We start from the raw sequence: 16,911 nt of genomic DNA, 5'->3' as shown, positions 1-16,911 counted from the left end.
GTTCCATATTAATCACAAGACTGCAATTGGGTGTGACATGAACCATTGCTGTTGTTCTATCAACTATTTATTTGCAAGTTATATTAATTTGTGGATACAACATTACAACCGAGTAGTTCTTCAAGTGAACGTGTTCGGCGCATTGTATGCATAAATCGCCTGAAGGCAAAACTACGACTTAAGAATATTGCCAATGTTGGGATCAAGTCACTACCTTCGAGTCACGAGTCATCTCGAGTCATTGCACATTTTGACTCGAGTCAAGTCAAGTCAATCGATTTTCAAAGGTGACTCGAGTCAAGTCAAGTCACTCGTTTTTTGGAGGTGACTCGAATCAAGTCGAGTCAAGTCAAGTCAAGTCACGAGTCAAGTCACGATTCGAGTCAAATTTAATTTTCGAAGTATATGTGATGATCCAAAGTCATTACATTTTGCTAACTGTGTGAAGGATAGATTAATTGGCCATTTATCCTGAATCAAATGACGATTATGAAGTTAAATATTCATGCAAAAATGTGTTGTATCGCTCACGCACACGTAGAACTGATAATAAAATAGGTGAGTAACTGTATAGCTACATGCTATAGTCTGATTTTATCAGGCACTATAAAGGATCGAACACGAAGCCTCGACGAGTTGAACAAATTGATGTGGTACAATAGGCACTACCCACCTACACCTCTGTGAGAATATAAAGGCATAAACTATATTCGCTCGATTTAATCATACAAGAGTGTTGGTAAAGGTGGGCACTGCTCAATGTAAGCACTAAGCTGCCTAAGAAACAGAGATACGATGCGATTAGATAAATCTACTGCTACTACGACAACGTAGGTGTGATGGTTTCGTAAGCGGTCAATTTATTGGTGATGTAGGCTAACTATGGATGATAAGTGAAACTTACAATTATTGAAGACTGGTTGCTCTCGCAAGTGACACCGGCGTATCGCTAACAACCAAAACATACATAATATAGGGTGATTTAATCGACACCGTTTACTTAATGACTTGAAATTGACTCGTGAATTTTGCTCCGAGTCACGAGTCAATCCGCATTTCTGAGGCGTCGAGTCAAGTCAAGTCAAGTCATTTTTGCAAAGTGACTCGAGTCAAGTCAAGTCATACAAAAAAGGTGACTCGAGTCTGACTCGAGTCAAGTCATGACTCGAGTCATCCCAACACTGAATATTGCCGCCCTGGCAGTTCATACAGAACTTATGAACCTGTGGGTTATGCTGCCGTATAGTCTTGGTGACACCTTTGACTAAAACTGTGTGTGTCTGATTTAACTTTGTCGGATCACACCCTCATGGAGCAGTTCCTTCAAGATCAAGATCAGCGTATAGCACGTCGTTATGTACCAGTAAATCATCAACGTATACATTAGGGATTCTGTTCACGATCGCGATGCTTATGCTAACACCAGGTTCTACATTCTGCACATTTCGTGATGGGGCATATACGAGGTGGGGTTGTAGCGTAACCGCTCCCTGATTACCATGATTACCCGCACTGATCATCAATCATGTTGCTATTTGTTGCCGTTTGCGAACCTATGTGTGCCAGTCGCATTTTGTCACTGTCCGAGGCGCAGTCGGCTTTTAGTCACCGTCGGAGGTGCAGTCGGCTTTTAGTCACCGTCGGAGGTGCAGTCGCTTTTAGTAACCGTCCGAAGAACATCGCCTCCGAAGAACATCGCCGTCGTGTTTTAGTAGTTTTAATAAAAGAAGAATGCTGACGTGTCTACTATGTCTTACCGAGCCGCGGACCTAGAAGAACGCGCGCCCACGACAGAGCACGCTATAGGGTCACATTGTGCACTTTTCAAATTCACACTGTGACTCCACCAAAACTTGAATCTGGGTCGCTCCAGTTTAAAAGTGGACGGAGTACAGCCCTCTACCGATTCCGCCCGTGATCGACGCCCCATGACACGTCTAGGGTTTTTATAAGCTCAAACAAACAAACTTCTGCTCCAAATAATCCCTTCTCTCTCTCTCTTATTTATCAAGGCTGACCCCCAGGAGGGCGTCAGAGAGACAAAATCACGCATCAGTGCGTAGCCAACGTTGCTTTACTTAATTTCGAACAAGCCGTCAACCATGGTTGTGAACCACCCGGTTCGCCAGATATCGAAAAATCGAAGATACATGGTAAATTTACAAATGGACGTGGTCAGTGAGTAGCATCAAGGTCAAGCTCGTGATCAGGAGCCAATCGCACCCTTAACCTCCGGTTTATGGCATGAAACAACGCAGTATGCTTTTCTTGGTCAAATCCAATCATTTGCAGACACAGTAAACCGGTTTATGAGTCATATGCCGTCAGGAACTTGGACTTTATCATGACCTGGATCTTTAAAATCACTGAAACGTGACCAAAATTTACAAACCCCCTCAGATAACCCCCCCTGAACGAGGCTTGATGTTCGAAATGGTGGGAAAATACACAGAATACCGTACTAGTCGTCTTCTGAGGTTATGGCAGAATTTTCGACAAAATTTCACACTCGGAAAATATCTGGAAATTTTAGGTGAAAACCATTTATTCAGGTTTACGTATTTTATTTATTTTCTCCAATCCATCATTTTTGAGTAATATACCAAATGAATCGGAAAAGTCTCAGCTTTTCAAAAAACATAGTACCCGATGTCTACGGATTTGTCAACATGGAGAAACCACACCTCATAAAAATTCCTTTCGTGACAATGTAAGCGAAAGAGAAACTTGACCCCCAAATTAAGGTAAATATAGAATATTCGGAAAGTTTATGGATTCTTGAAAATATCGCATGGAATATCACATTATTCTATATATAGTTCCAAATTGCTGTTAAGCCGCGACGGACTTGACGTTGAAACAGGCTAGAGCGAGAGCGAGAGCTTATATTCCTGTGTCAGACACTCCTAATGAAGGGAATGGACTGACTATATGTGCGCCGCAAGCTAACTACGTATCTGTTGCGATTAGACTAACAGCCTGTTATGAGACATGAGCGGACATGATTGACATATTTGTAATTATGCCAAATACTCCCTGAATATGACTATTACATCAGCAATATGTTATACAGACAGTGCTGCAGAATAGGAATATTTGAATTTTCATTGTGACTTCTGACACATGATATCATGTTCTTTTCCCGTTCGTTTTCACATCGAACATTTTATCAAAGTTCTTGTTAGAACCAGATAGAATATTTCAGGCGTTCACAATAACCATATGGTATAGATTTGTATTATATTATATTATATGTCTATAAGTGACAATGAACAATCCTACGTCAGCGTATATAGTTGCCTTACCTACAGCTGTCTTTAGTGGCACACTTTACCTCGACAACGTCCTGCATGAGAATAAAAATGCTATCATGATGATAAGCTGCATCCTCTACAGCCAAATACTTCCGGTTGGTTACTATGTCTGATGCCTATAAAATATTTAGCAGAGTGGTTTGACATATAGTATGTTCAAAGTTATCACTTGCATGCCGCTAGATCCCAACAATAGCTTGATCTTCAAATCAAATCGCAGTTTTAAACTTCAGATGTTACAGTTTAGAGGTGGGCAGACCTGCGTCATCCACGAGACACATATAGAAAATATTAGTTCTAAAATAACCACATCAAAAAATTCAGAAGTACGAATTTATTCCGTCACAATGAAATGTAAGCTATCGAATGAAGTTTTATTATTGTGTGGTGATACGGGCGTCTCCCCTGGACTGGAAGTTGTTAGAAATCAGGCTGATTAGCAGTGCGGAGCAGTTCCTCCAAATGTTTCGGAGCATTTAGGAAGGATTACCCCTCGGTAATACTATTACTCCGTGAATCTGTTTTCGGGCAACTCGTGGCAATGTTTTGGAGTTTGGTTTCGTAACAACGTTTCAAGGTACTGTAGCATTATTATTATTGAGCGAATTTTGACAGATAAGGCACAGTTGCTAATTTTCATTATCACTGAATGAAAATTCTTCCTCACATTCTGTATCAAAAGTTACATTTTCTGTTCATATTGTCATTTCTTGCAGGTATCGCTCCACAAAATTTTACAGGCCGAACTCTGCAGTTAATCCTAGCCTTTACGATACAAATGGAAGAGAAGAGTCGCATACACCATAGTTAGGCCGGAAGTAATCGGAAGCTGGCCTACCAGATTTGACTTTATTCGGACTCGGATCCTTGCCAACCTGAAGCGATTACTGCACTGTTTAATGCTATTGGATGATATCTGCACGGTACACAAAATAACCTGCCCTGTACCACTGCAGAAAAACTGCGGACTTTTATTTTATGCCACATCTAAACTGCTCAAACACCGTAATAACGACAAGCTCCCGATACATCTTTTTCCCCAACAACATTTGATTGCGTGCATTAATGTAGTTTTTCAATTAAATATGTTATTGCCATAATTCTTTTCTAAGGTAGCACAACCGTCATATTATGTAGCATCACGGCAGTTTATAAATTGTTCTAAATGGCCATTAATATACAGTGTTTAACTATTATGGAGTATAAATTTCCGGCGCGACGCAACGTCGTTTGTATCATCAGCTACAAACCATATCATGATGGTGATATCTCTCAAGTTTTTAATTCCAGACGTCATACGCCTGATATATATTGGCCGACCACTTACCAAAATCATTCGCGAAAGGCTTAAAAGCGCAAACTGGGATGCAATGTGTCCGACATTTTTGGCCAGTGACCACGTTACAGTGTACGATTGATTGTGCGGGTTTGTGTTTCAAGGGAACTATGCTACACTGCTCCGCGATACTTATCTGTTTAGATCTATCGGCTCCTTACGCAACAAACTCGCTAGTATTCAACTTTCGAAAATTAAATGTGCAAAAACGCAGCAGTTGCACGAAGCTGGTTAATAAGTTAATTTGGGCAATGATACTGGAACTTGCAAATATTTTATATGTACTTGATCAGATTTACAGTTCGAGCTGATGATATTGGCCTATTCGAAAATGTAGGGCACGCATGATACACGGTTAATGAAAATTCCTAAAGAACTCGCGGGTTAGATTCTGGTCGGTCCATTTCGTTCATTTCTGTAAATTATTTATATGAAACATGTTGTTATACTGTGATGTAGCTAAATCTATAAGATATGCATTTGTTTCAGATGATCGATGACCACATTTAAAGCAAAAAATATAGTTACACTATATCGCGCGCGGCGCGAAGAAAAATTTCAAGTTGAATAAGTATGCCCAAAATACTCTACTTCACCGTGCAGACCAATCATAACGTTCTCGCGGGCATAGGGTCCACCACCTCTGCTCTAAAGCGAGTACGTTGAATGTTTCGTTTCTTCTTATTTCCGTTGAAATTGGTCGCAGACTTGGACTATAACAAAACGATTTAGTTGCAGGTAATGTACCAATTTTCAATTACGTTGCCCACTACCACCGAATTGGATTGGTTGAAATTTATAATGACTCCTAACGGACATCTGCATCCTCCGGACTCGTATATTCCCTCAATTTCTCCGCCATTTAGTGATCTATTCCAGAGTTTGAAACCTTCTATTTCACCGCGAAATCCTTGATTATAATGCCGCGGCTTGGGATCAGATCCGTTCATTCCTCCGTCCAAATTCTGGCCCAAGATCAATACACCACCACCTTCCAGTGTTGCAGGCACCAAGCTCTCAAAATCCTTCTTCGAGGCGTTGATGTACAAACTCATGGAAGTATTTTCTTTAACGATACAAATATGTGTTCGATGCTCAGTGTTTCTGTCGGATATCTCGGAGTAGATATTCTTGAGTTTCAAGTCGCTAGAATTGAAGGTCACTCTGATCTTGTTGCGTATCAGCCAGACCACGAACGTGTTGCAGTTTTTAGTACCGGGTACGCAATAGCTGATAATTGCGTGACTGCTGTTCGTTCTGTTCTTCGGCTGGATCCAAGCGCACGCCGAAAATGAAGTCATCCGTGGTACAGAACCGTTGTATCGTATATAATCGAGATGATCTGTGCTTTTGAACGTGAAACGTGAGGAATCGCATGCTAGAAGATAAATGTTAAGTATTATTATACCGTACAGAGTACGGTTTGATATTTTCGTATAAATTTAGCCACCACTCGGGCTGTCAACATTTGACTTTCGAGAATTATCAACGAAAAACTCAAATAACTCCGCTTCTAGTAGTTGGAATTGAGACCAAGTTGTTCTGCATCATCTTTGAAGACAACTCAACAATTTCATGGGGTTGACAAAAAAATGGATTATTTTTTTAAAATTTTCCCTAATAAATTGTGAATTTCAATTGGATCTAGGGCGGTTTATAGTTGTTAAAATCGAACTAAATTTGTTGTGCAGCGTTTTTTTTTTGAGTAACCGGACAATATAATTAGTAAATGGCTGGAATCCGGAACAAAAAGTTATTTTTGAACAGCCCAACCCCGCAGTCTTCAAAGCTCAACTCAATTCGTCCGATTAGTCAATTTCAAGCTGATGTTTCAAGCCACTTGCGATGGCGAGATAGCGTATTGCTACAACACCAATGGGTTGAGGGTTCGAGTCCAACCGATGTCAACTCCGGAATTCCTGCCAAACTGTTGGTGGTTTATCATGGCTCCCCTTGGCCTTCTCATCCGCGTGAGCGGTGTCTTACAAAAGTCTAGAAGTGGGCCGTGCTATAAGTCGATAAATACGGAATCAAAAATAAAAGAATGTCGGCCCGAATATCAAACAAATAAAACAAACTCACCTGCGGTCTGTAGCGTAGAATTTGTCGAATTGCAGTACGTTGTCACGCCAGTGTGAACATCACCCGGGGCCGCTGTCGTGAATTCGTTTACGTCAATAACAGTTGTGTCGATTGACACGATCTTGTCTGCCTGGTTTTGTAGATAGTCTATGACTCGATTCACACTGCGCTGGTCTGTCGTTTAGAACAGTTGAATTATGATATAAATCTGGATAGAACAATGTTATCACAAATAAAAATATGTCAATAATGAGAACAATATATATGCTTCATTGTCAGTGTCCGTCTGAAAGGTCCTTCAGTGAAATAAATTTTAAACAAATCATCTCGTAATTGACGCATTAAAATGACGTTTCTAAATGGAAAAGGATTTTTCACTATACCATCCAGAGTTAAGTGCAAATATAGTCGCTGCCCAGCATGGTATATAGGCAATAGGCATTGCACTCTAGGCGAAAATAGTGGGTATTAACACCGAGATTTTAATACACGAAAACTGACGGTAATCCAGAATTATAACGCTATATAAATGAAACAAAACATTGTAATGCGAATGATGGTACTAGGCAAATTAAAATGAGCAAAAATGGAGTATATACCGATGAACGTGGGAACGGTAGCAGAGTTTGCATAAACGGTATATAAAAATGTTTTTGAGCAGGGGTTCACACCCTAGAGGTCGCGACCCTATGAGGTCGTTCATTTTTTTTACGGGGATGGCGTGTACGAAGATTAAAAACCGATGACTGTAACGATAGCGTACCATCGTTGTTTAGAAGTACCAAGCCATGCGTGTGATCCTGATGTAAGCCGTGCTCTTGGTTTGCTGTTGTTCATATTTAATTGGCATATCTAGTAATTGTTTACCTTTCTACAGGCATAATTAGTAATTAAGATCAATGAGGTTAGTGTGGGATTGTTGCCGGAATAAATTGGTAAGATTCACATTGTTAGATAGGACGCAGTAGGCTAGTATTGATTCTGTTTTTGTGTAACTTTTAGTTCACCGTATCACTCCCGTATTTCCACTGCAAAAAGAAGATTCATGCGCCTTGGCTTTAGTCAACGAATATATTGAAGGATATATCAGTGTGGATTTGGTTGTGGTACGCGTTGACTACCGGGAGCCTTGCTACGTAATTCGAGTTGATCTTGAAGAGCCGTAATAGTGAACAATTTAGGGAACAATTTACTGAACAATCTACAGTGAACAAGTGTGAACAATTCACAACAATAGAGGACGTTTTCAAGTCATTCCAAGCTTGGTGAAGGTTTTGCATTCCGAAGGAAGGTGGAGTTAAACTGTAAAGATTCATGACATCATTATTGAGCCGTAAGGAAGGAATCAAAATGCTTGATAGTGATGATCCAATTACAGAGGCTCCTGCCCGTCAGGAACCTGAAGATGCAATTCCCTCAAGTGAATTAGTGGGAACAAGTAACCAGGAAGTGTCTGAAGCAGACGTCCAAGAAGGACGCAAGAGAACTCCAACAGAAAAAGGTACTGAATATGCTATTGCTATGTGCCGAGATAAGGTCAAGTCAACACGTTTGGCTCTGACAAAGACGACCACTGAAGTGCTAAGCCTGGTATCAGGAGCCGAGCTACACATACTTAAACAAGGAAAAATAAAACTGACTGATGCTTTCAAGGAATTTTCTGATGCTCATCAGACGTATATGACTAAGCTTATTGAGCCAGATGATATTGAAGATGCAAATAGTCAATTTGCTCGAGCAAATGAGAGGTACAATGAAGCAGTGAACTCGCTAAATGAAACTATCCATCGTGTCGAAGCAGAAGAATCAGATTCAATTTCCATGAGATCCTCCCGTTCAAGCTCGTCCAAAGGTAAACGTTCAATACGTTCTCGTAGGTCCAATGCTTCCTCAATAAAGCAACAACGTTCAGAAGCAGCTGCTGTAAGAGCTGCGTTAGATGTAGACCTACGGTATTCAGCAGCTGAAAACGAATTAAGCCGGAAGCTTGTGTTAGAAGAACAGAAAAAAGAGGAATTGGAAGCAGATAACAGACGATTACGAGCTGAACTTGATGCTTCTCAAACCAGGATTAAGCAACAGATGGAGCATTTAAAGTTGCAGAGAGAAAGGGACAAAGCTCGTGTCCGTGAACGGATCCTAGCAGATGTTGATCATGGACCTGATTTAGCAATGGAGACTATGAATCCGCTAATGGTGCCTACACCGAAGCCGACTTTGAACACTGTATCCAGGTCATTGTAAGTGGCTCCTGTTCCGATCGAAATTTCAGGTACTCAAGTGCCATCGGTTACTAGATTAAACCCACAGTCTACACCTTTTTCTCCATCTCCATGTGCTGTGTTCAACGAACCATTGATTGCATCACGTCCTGTTGCTCGCAAAGTATCTCTAGAAGTTGATTCACCTGTTGAACCGAGTAAACAGTATCAGAAATCTATGCCGATCCTGCCATGTGAGGAGCCAAAGGTATTCCGTGGCGACATATTGGAGTATCCTGTATGGAAGACTCGTTTCACAGAATTGATTGAAAGAAACATGAAGGATCCAAGTAGACGGCTGAGTTACTTGAATAAATACACTGCAGGAGAAGCAAATCAGCATATTAATACGTTTCTTGTGAATCCTACAACAGAAAGTTACAATGAAGCACAGCAAATTTTGGAAGATTGGTATGGGGATCCTGATGCGATTAACAACAGTTACAGAATGAAGATACTAGAATGGCCTGTGATCTCTACAACAGATGGAGGTAAGGGACTCAGACAATTTTCAAGTTTCCTGACCAGCTGCAAGACTTTAATGACAAATTCCAAGTACTTGTCTATAAATGATGAGAAGGTCAATCAAAGTATTTTATCTAAGTTGTCTGCAGCTCAGAGAGATAATTGGTCCAGAATCATTGCAGAAGCCAAGGAATCTGCTAATGGTCATAACCTTGTCGCTGAAGCAAATGAATGTAATCGTAACAGAATTGCTCTCTCCAGTTCTGCAACATTTTTGATGTTATGTGATCATGTCAGAAAGGAAGCAAAGGTTGCTACGCAGCCTGTTTATGGCACTGCTATCTTGAACCAGATTGTGGCAGAGAACAGGAAGATTCACGCTCCTTACAAGAAGGATTATAAAAGTGCACGTACAATCGTACATTCGCTACGAATTCATGTGACCAAGTCGACAGCGATGGTAAGCAAGAGAGTGCACCTAAGTTTGGAAGTGAATCCAGAAAGGAATTGAACTGTCTCTACTGTCATGGCCAACATGGATTATTCAAATGTGCCAGTTTCAAAGATGCAGAACATGCAACAAAGATTCAGTTCCTTCATGAGAAAAGACTCTGCTTCGGGTGTTTAAAGCAGAATCATATCACAAAGGTCTGCAGACATAGACTCAGATGTGAAGTATGCAACAAGGTTCACCCGACAGTTCTCCATAGGGACAGTACCGACAAGGAAGTTATGCAGAGATCTACTCCAGAGTCAAGACCTGCTATAAGTAAGCAGAAGACAAGTTCCGCAAATTGTCTCATGACTGGAATAGATCGGGTCAAGTCGACAAGAATCGTGCCGGTTTGGATTCAAGATGCGCTGCATCCAGAAAAGGAGATCAAAACGTATTGTGCTTTGGATGAACACAGTGATTGCACCTTCATCTCTGAGAAGTTGATGGACATGTTTGATGCTGAATCACATGATGTAAATCTTCGTATCACTACTCTTTATAACGTTACTATGGCTGCGGCTCGGAAAGTAAAGGGGTTGAGAGTGAGAGGATTGGGCGGACCTTATATTGATTTACCATCGTGTTATTCTACTGATGAGATTCCTGTAAGCACTGAACAAGTAGTGTCAAGGTCTATGATCAAAGATTGCCCTATGTACCAAGGCATAATGAGTGAATGTGTGGAATTTGATTCCAATATTGATGTTGACATTCTGATAGGCACAGATTGCATCGAGGCTCTGAGTCCCATGGAAGTTATCACTGATGAAGAGTCCAACAGCTATGCTATTAAATCAGTGTTGGGATGGAGTATAGTTGGCCTTGTAACAAAATCATGTCCAAGCACTCTGCATTGTTATCGCATTGTGAGTCACAATGTTAACAATCCAAGTTTTGTGCCAATTCATCAGACTAAAGAATTGATTAATCCAGTGACGGTGCTGAAATGCTTTGAACAAGATTTTTCAGAAATTTCTTTAAAACCTGGCATCATGTCAGCCAGCCTTTCAGACAAGCCAATATCTATAGAAGACAAGAAGTTTTTGAGAATTTGTGAAAATGGAATAGAGAAGACGGCAACTGGACATTATGAGCTACCATTACCATTTCGTAGTGAGCCGAAAATTCGTAACAACAAACCACTTGCCATCAAACGATTGCAGGCAGTGAAGAAGAAAATGTCTCAAAATCCGAAGTATAAACATGACTACTGTAAGTTCATGGAGAAGATCATTAGTAAAGGTTATGCTGAGAAAGTTCAGAAAGATGATCGCGGGACTCCTGGACAGACCTGGTATTTGATTCATCATGGAGTCTACCATCCTACAAAACCGAATAAAATTCGAGTTGTGTACGATGGAAGCGCAAAGTATCAGGGAGAATGTCTGAATGATCTCTTGCTTCCAGGACCATGTTTGACGAATTCCATAATTGGAGTCATGTTAAGATTCCGCAAAGGATTGTATTGCTTCACTGCGGACATTGAGCAGATGTTTTATTCGGTTCATCTGAAACCAGAATATCGAGACTTATTTCGCTTCCTCTGGTGGGAAAATGGAGATATGAGCAGGGATCCTGAAGAATACAGAATGACTGTACATTTATTTGGTGTCTCTTCGTCACCTGGCTGTAGTATATTTGCTCTGAAGAAGACTGCCGAGGACAATGCAGAGGAGTTTGGTGCTGATGTAGCCAAAGTGATAATATCAAGTTCATATGTGGACGATATTCTTGCCAGCTGTGATTCCATTTCGGAAAGTTTATTGTTGACGAAGTCCTGTAAAGAAGTTTGTAAAAGAGGAGGTTTTAATCTCACGAAGTTTGCTCCCAACAACACTAAGGTTTACCCGAATGAAGATGGACATGTTCGCAGACTTTTGTGTCGTGTCGCAAACTCCGCTCTTGATTCTAAGGGCAGAAGAACGAAAGATGCCTTGCTTCTAGAGCGACCGATTCAGAAGTTTATTTTACTGAAGAAGGCAGAAGAACCGAACTATAGTCCGACGAGGAGCCTTTTTTGTTTACTGTTAAACTGTTTGATTTTTTGGTGTTGATGTTATTTAGAAATGCAGTCATTTCTAGGGGGGAATGTAACGATAGCGTACCATCGTTGTTTAGAAGTACCAAGCCATGCGTGTGATCCTGATGTAAGCCGTGCTCTTGGTTTGCTGTTGTTCATATTTAATTGGCATATCTAGTAATTGTTTACCTTTCTACAGGCATAATTAGTAATTAAGATCAATGATGTTAGTGTAGGATTGTTGCCGGAATAAATTGGTACGATTCACATTGTTAGGTAGGACGCAGTAGGCTAGTATTGATTCTGTTTTTGTGTAACTTTTAGTTCACCGTATCACTTCCGTATTTCCACTGCAAAAAGAAGATTCATGCGCCTTGGCTTTAGTCAACCAATATATTGAAGGATATATCAGTGTGGATTTGGTTGTGGTACGCGTTGACTACCGGGAGCCTTGCTACGTAATTCGAGTTGATCTTGAAGAGCCGTAATAATGACTATTACGAGAATGCTATTGAACCGAATGTTTTGGGCAGCTAATTTCTGAACATTTCAGCTCATTTTTCAAAACTGAAACGAAACGACCTTTGAGGAATGCGATCCTGGCAATAAGATATCAGCAGATCAATCGCGGCAACATTTCAGCGGCACATATACTATAACGTAAGAATGGTGTCTGACAATCACTACATAAAGATTAAAGGACCAGGGGCATAGATATCATTATAAAGAAACTTTCTTCCTGCACGAAAACGACTATGGAGCCGATAGTGTCATATGTAAACATTATACATACATACACGTTCGGCGCGGCCGAAAAACTTTTATATCGTTATCTCTGTTTCGCGTGACGCAAGCACTAATTGACTGTTTCAATTGGACAGAAATAGCAATAAATTATTCCAACCGCCAAATACGTTGCTATAGTCTTGATAGACGCAGGTTGAGTTTTTCATATTTTCATAATTGCTAATACTCCGCAGTTAGTCGCCAGCTTCACATACAAGCTGTTCGCGAGTCTGGGCGACGGGGAATCTTTTTTCTTTAAATCAGCACGTCGAATTGAGAGGTGGGTCGCGAACCATTTACAAATCGAATCATTTAGAACCGCCGCTTCTGCAGGGTGACCAAAAGAACTAAACTTTGACCCCCAAGGAATTTATGGACCCCAGGTTAAGATCCATGCTCAAATAACTGGTTTCAGCATTAGAAGTAATCCACCCAAATGTATACTTCCAAAGCATGATTGAAAATAATATTTACTACCATATATGATTTTCTTCCGCCTGTAGTATAAAGTTACCAGCTGCTGCACGAGTCACGATTGCCACAGGTCATTTACGGGTAACGCCATCGCCGGATACCCTCCTAATTACTTGCTCCGTCATTTTTGTTGTGTTATAGCAAGGGTATTCTCACCGTTAAGATCCTGTCGGAAATATAGATATTTTTACAGAAAGTTGGAAATGACAGCAAATTTGCTGAATATTTCGAAAGGGATATAGAGTTCATGCGGTGAATGATTCATTAGGTGCGTTGATATTAGGGATGGTGTGAACCTCTGAAAGGTTCAGGTTCGTGTGAACGCGAACCTTTTTTAAAAGGTTCTGTGTGAACGCGAACGTGAACTTCATGACGTCACGTGACGTCATATTGCTAATTCAACCCTGTCTTTCAATGAAGTGATAGCCTATATTAATGTACGCGATACCTAGCGATGACTCGGGCCACATAATGCCACAATGCTGAAGTACATATTGGCGTTTTAAACGTAGCTAAATGTATCAACTAAGGCAATCAAAGGATATAATACTCCCATAAAATCAATATCTTCCGTCGCTTTGCCAACAATTTCGACGAAGACTTACCAGGGAATAAAAGCCTTCGCCTTAACGGTCTAGGCCAGACCGGACAATGTAGGCCTATTCGGCGTCTGAGTATTGCTACATTGATATTGAGCAGAGTGCAAAATGGGATCCTTTGCTACCGATATTACCCTATCGACAAATTATACAGCCGTAGCCAACACCCCAATCGCACGGATTTGGTATTAATGATGCAGTAAAGATATGAAGTCAAAATTGACCCCGTACGCCGGCTATATTTTTACATCAGAAACGATATCAATCTCATTGATTTGTTAAATAGGCATAATTCGCTGCTGACTACATATGTCGCTCGTGATGTTGTGTGATTGCGGGTCTAGCTCACAGCCGAGGGTCACTAAATATTCACAAACGGAAAGCTGGATATTTCAAGCAAACTTTTGTAACAAAGCAAGTAAAACTTTTGAGATTGCCAAAGTGCTCGTTTAGTGTTGATTTTTAATGCTGTCAGAGCCATGTATAGAGTGGCCCGCAGTTGAAATGAAATGAATTTGAACCAAAGATGTTATAATGAAGTGAAAATTGTAATATATGAGAAAGGTTCACAGTGCAGAACCTACCAAGGTTCTGTTGTGAACGCGAACCTCTAAATTCCCGAGGTTCACACACAGAACGCGAACGTGAACCTCGCGTTCACACCATCCCTAGTTGATATGTACTAAAAAGGGGATTGTTTTTCTTACGACTCAAGTAATTTACAAATACTCACAATGTTGAATTCTTTGTGGTACTTGTATTCTGCGGACGTAGCAACTCGACCTGAAAAAAGTGAGTTGTTACAAATACAGGTATCGAATTATGCTAGGAAGTGAGAGGAGAGAATAGTGCTAAATTCAATCTCAACATAAACGGGTATGCCTTTTTTATTTATGCAATCACATTTCGTCATATGTCTTCATGTTTTCCCGAGACATATTATCTCGTTACGGACACTCGATATCCTAGTTTCTATCATGAAGTATTATGCCTTTCGCGTTTTGAAATATTACACACTCAATTCAATAAAAATTATGAGCTTATGTGGAAACATCTCCGGCTCTTAGGTATTTAAATGACTGAGTCGATCAAGGTGTCATGGTAGCCCACGCGAAATATAAACAACATACTCAGCAAATGCGAAATCGGTTCAAGTCACATTCTTCTGCCTACCGATTTGTGTACGTAATCTGTACCTGATATACGTACGTCTGGTACATACACACACACTCAGTGCTCGTTCATATGTCATTGGTGATGCCGTAAAAGCTTGCATAGCTAACATAAACACGTCATTCGATTTCATAAAGTAGGACCAAGTTGGCGCACGAGAACACCTGACGGCAGCTTGTATTTGCATCCAATTCTACATTCAACACGTTGTTGTTGTTTGTGAAATTCGTGGTATTGGTCCACTACTATGGTCTTTACACCAGGCCAATTTTCTTCATTTTAATTCCGTAGCTGCCGACTTTTAGCTCGGCCCACTTCTAGTCTGACACGGCTTACACGGACAGGATGAGGAGGAGGAGCCCAGGTAAACATCCAACACTAAGGTATAGGGATTCTGGAACTGACCTCGGTCGGACTCGAAATCGCAACCCATTTATGTAGCAGCTGTGGATTATACCACTGCGCTATCTCCCAACTAAAGTCAAAATGTGAATACCAACGAAAATGTAAATCTATATTATTCAACAGAGGCTATACATACGGTTACTCTCTCACTTAGGATTTAATGGTGTAGTTGTGGTTGCTGCGATGCATCAATAAGATACATTTATCCTCATCAGCTGACATGGCGTAATCAACTTCAGCAATGTAATTTTTTGCGACTAGGATTACTTCTGAATCACACGATTACGAATTCGAATACAGCAAAATGGCGAAGTAATCGATTACGACAACCTGAAAATGCCTGTAATCGTGGGTATTGACGACAATTACTCAATTACCATCAGGCTATGGCTGATACTTCAATGACGAGCAAAACTGGTATGCGTTTAATCTGTCATATTCAGGCACGGGGCCAAAGTGCTGATCTGTGATGCCCATATTATAATCTATTACCGCACTTTCACAAAACGTTTTTGATCATTTCAAGTATGATATTGCAGAATATCATGCGTACTCGTACAGTAAATTAGTATGCAACTTTAATGCATTATTAATTTCAAACATTTACGTTGGTATATTTTGACTCTGATATGTAAGGTCTGGCAATTAATGTCAATTATTATTATTTCTTCGTATATGCCTTGCTTCTGTATTTATACCATATATTCCGAAATCTGACCGACTTATGTCTATATACCCTCTTTAAGGAAGCAATCGATCGTACGACCTTGTGTTAGTGATTCTGTTACAGAAGATACGGTACATTCGACTCGCATTGGATGTTTTAACTGGGTAGTCTAGAAGTTTACTGTCGTACCAAGGCAGAGGACATTACATTGAGAATAAAAACGTGAAAACATTACCCATTTCTCCGAGAAACACAATCACAAATGCCCATTGCCAGATTCTTCGCAATAAAATCCCTGTCATAGGCATGATAACTAGCCTCTGATTCTACTGATTTTCCCGCGACATTATGTGATGCAATTATACACACCTCGCGAATTATCACTTCCTGGTATGAACACAATACTACACTCGCGGTATTCACAGCACTCATCACTAATGCAATAGTAGGCCGCGCTCACACCATGACGGCCTGATTCATTCAAGCGGCGTATATTAACACTCATTCTGATTCGAGTAACTTCGTATAATTTAAATGTAATGTGTCCACATTCGTCTGTGTCTTCCCAGTGTAATGAAGTCATTTAATATATATAATTTATTATTCATATACCACAGTTGTCGTGACCCAACATCTGGCGACCTGATATGTTTTGGTCGTGATGAAGAGTATATCCTACAGAGAATATTCACAGCAATTTGATCCAATATAGCAGTGCTTTTCAACCTTTTTGAGCTCCGTTCGCACTTTTTTTGTAAAATAAATTTCATTCGCACAAACTAATCGAGAATTATTGTACAAAAAGAAGATGAAGATAGGCCTACTTAACAATA

The 16,911-nt window shown here is 40.4% G+C and overlaps 1 protein-coding gene and 1 long non-coding RNA gene across 3 annotated transcripts in view; both read right to left on the bottom strand.

Moving 5' to 3' along the window:
* LOC145436631 (uncharacterized) overlaps positions 1 to 16,911 on the bottom strand; it is a 98,443-nt gene that overhangs the window by 17,790 nt on the left and 63,742 nt on the right. The gene's annotated exons all lie outside the window — the stretch shown is intronic.
* On the bottom strand, positions 4,232 to 16,503 carry LOC145435635 (uncharacterized). 2 transcript variants are annotated; one of them, XM_080312934.1, is made up of 4 exons: positions 16,314 to 16,491; positions 14,567 to 14,616; positions 6,733 to 6,906; positions 4,232 to 6,028 (listed from the first exon to the last, which is right to left on the bottom strand). In XM_080312934.1, exons 1-4 carry the CDS (start codon positions 16,346 to 16,348, stop codon positions 5,379 to 5,381), a joined length of 909 nt encoding a protein of 302 aa, XP_080169060.1. In that variant the 5' UTR covers positions 16,349 to 16,491; the 3' UTR covers positions 4,232 to 5,378. The 2 variants fall into 2 exon arrangements, with proteins under 2 accessions (XP_080169060.1, XP_080169058.1); XM_080312932.1 differs by having other exon boundaries at positions 4,235 to 6,028; positions 14,557 to 14,616; positions 16,314 to 16,503.

Source organism: Botryllus schlosseri, chromosome 3 (assembly GCF_051294905.1).
Source record: "Botryllus schlosseri isolate E-star chromosome 3, Bs_hap1, whole genome shotgun sequence".
NCBI lineage: Eukaryota > Metazoa > Chordata > Ascidiacea > Stolidobranchia > Styelidae > Botryllus > Botryllus schlosseri.
The sequence above is the reverse complement of the archived record's forward strand: the minus strand, read 5'-3'. Positions and strand labels throughout refer to the sequence as shown.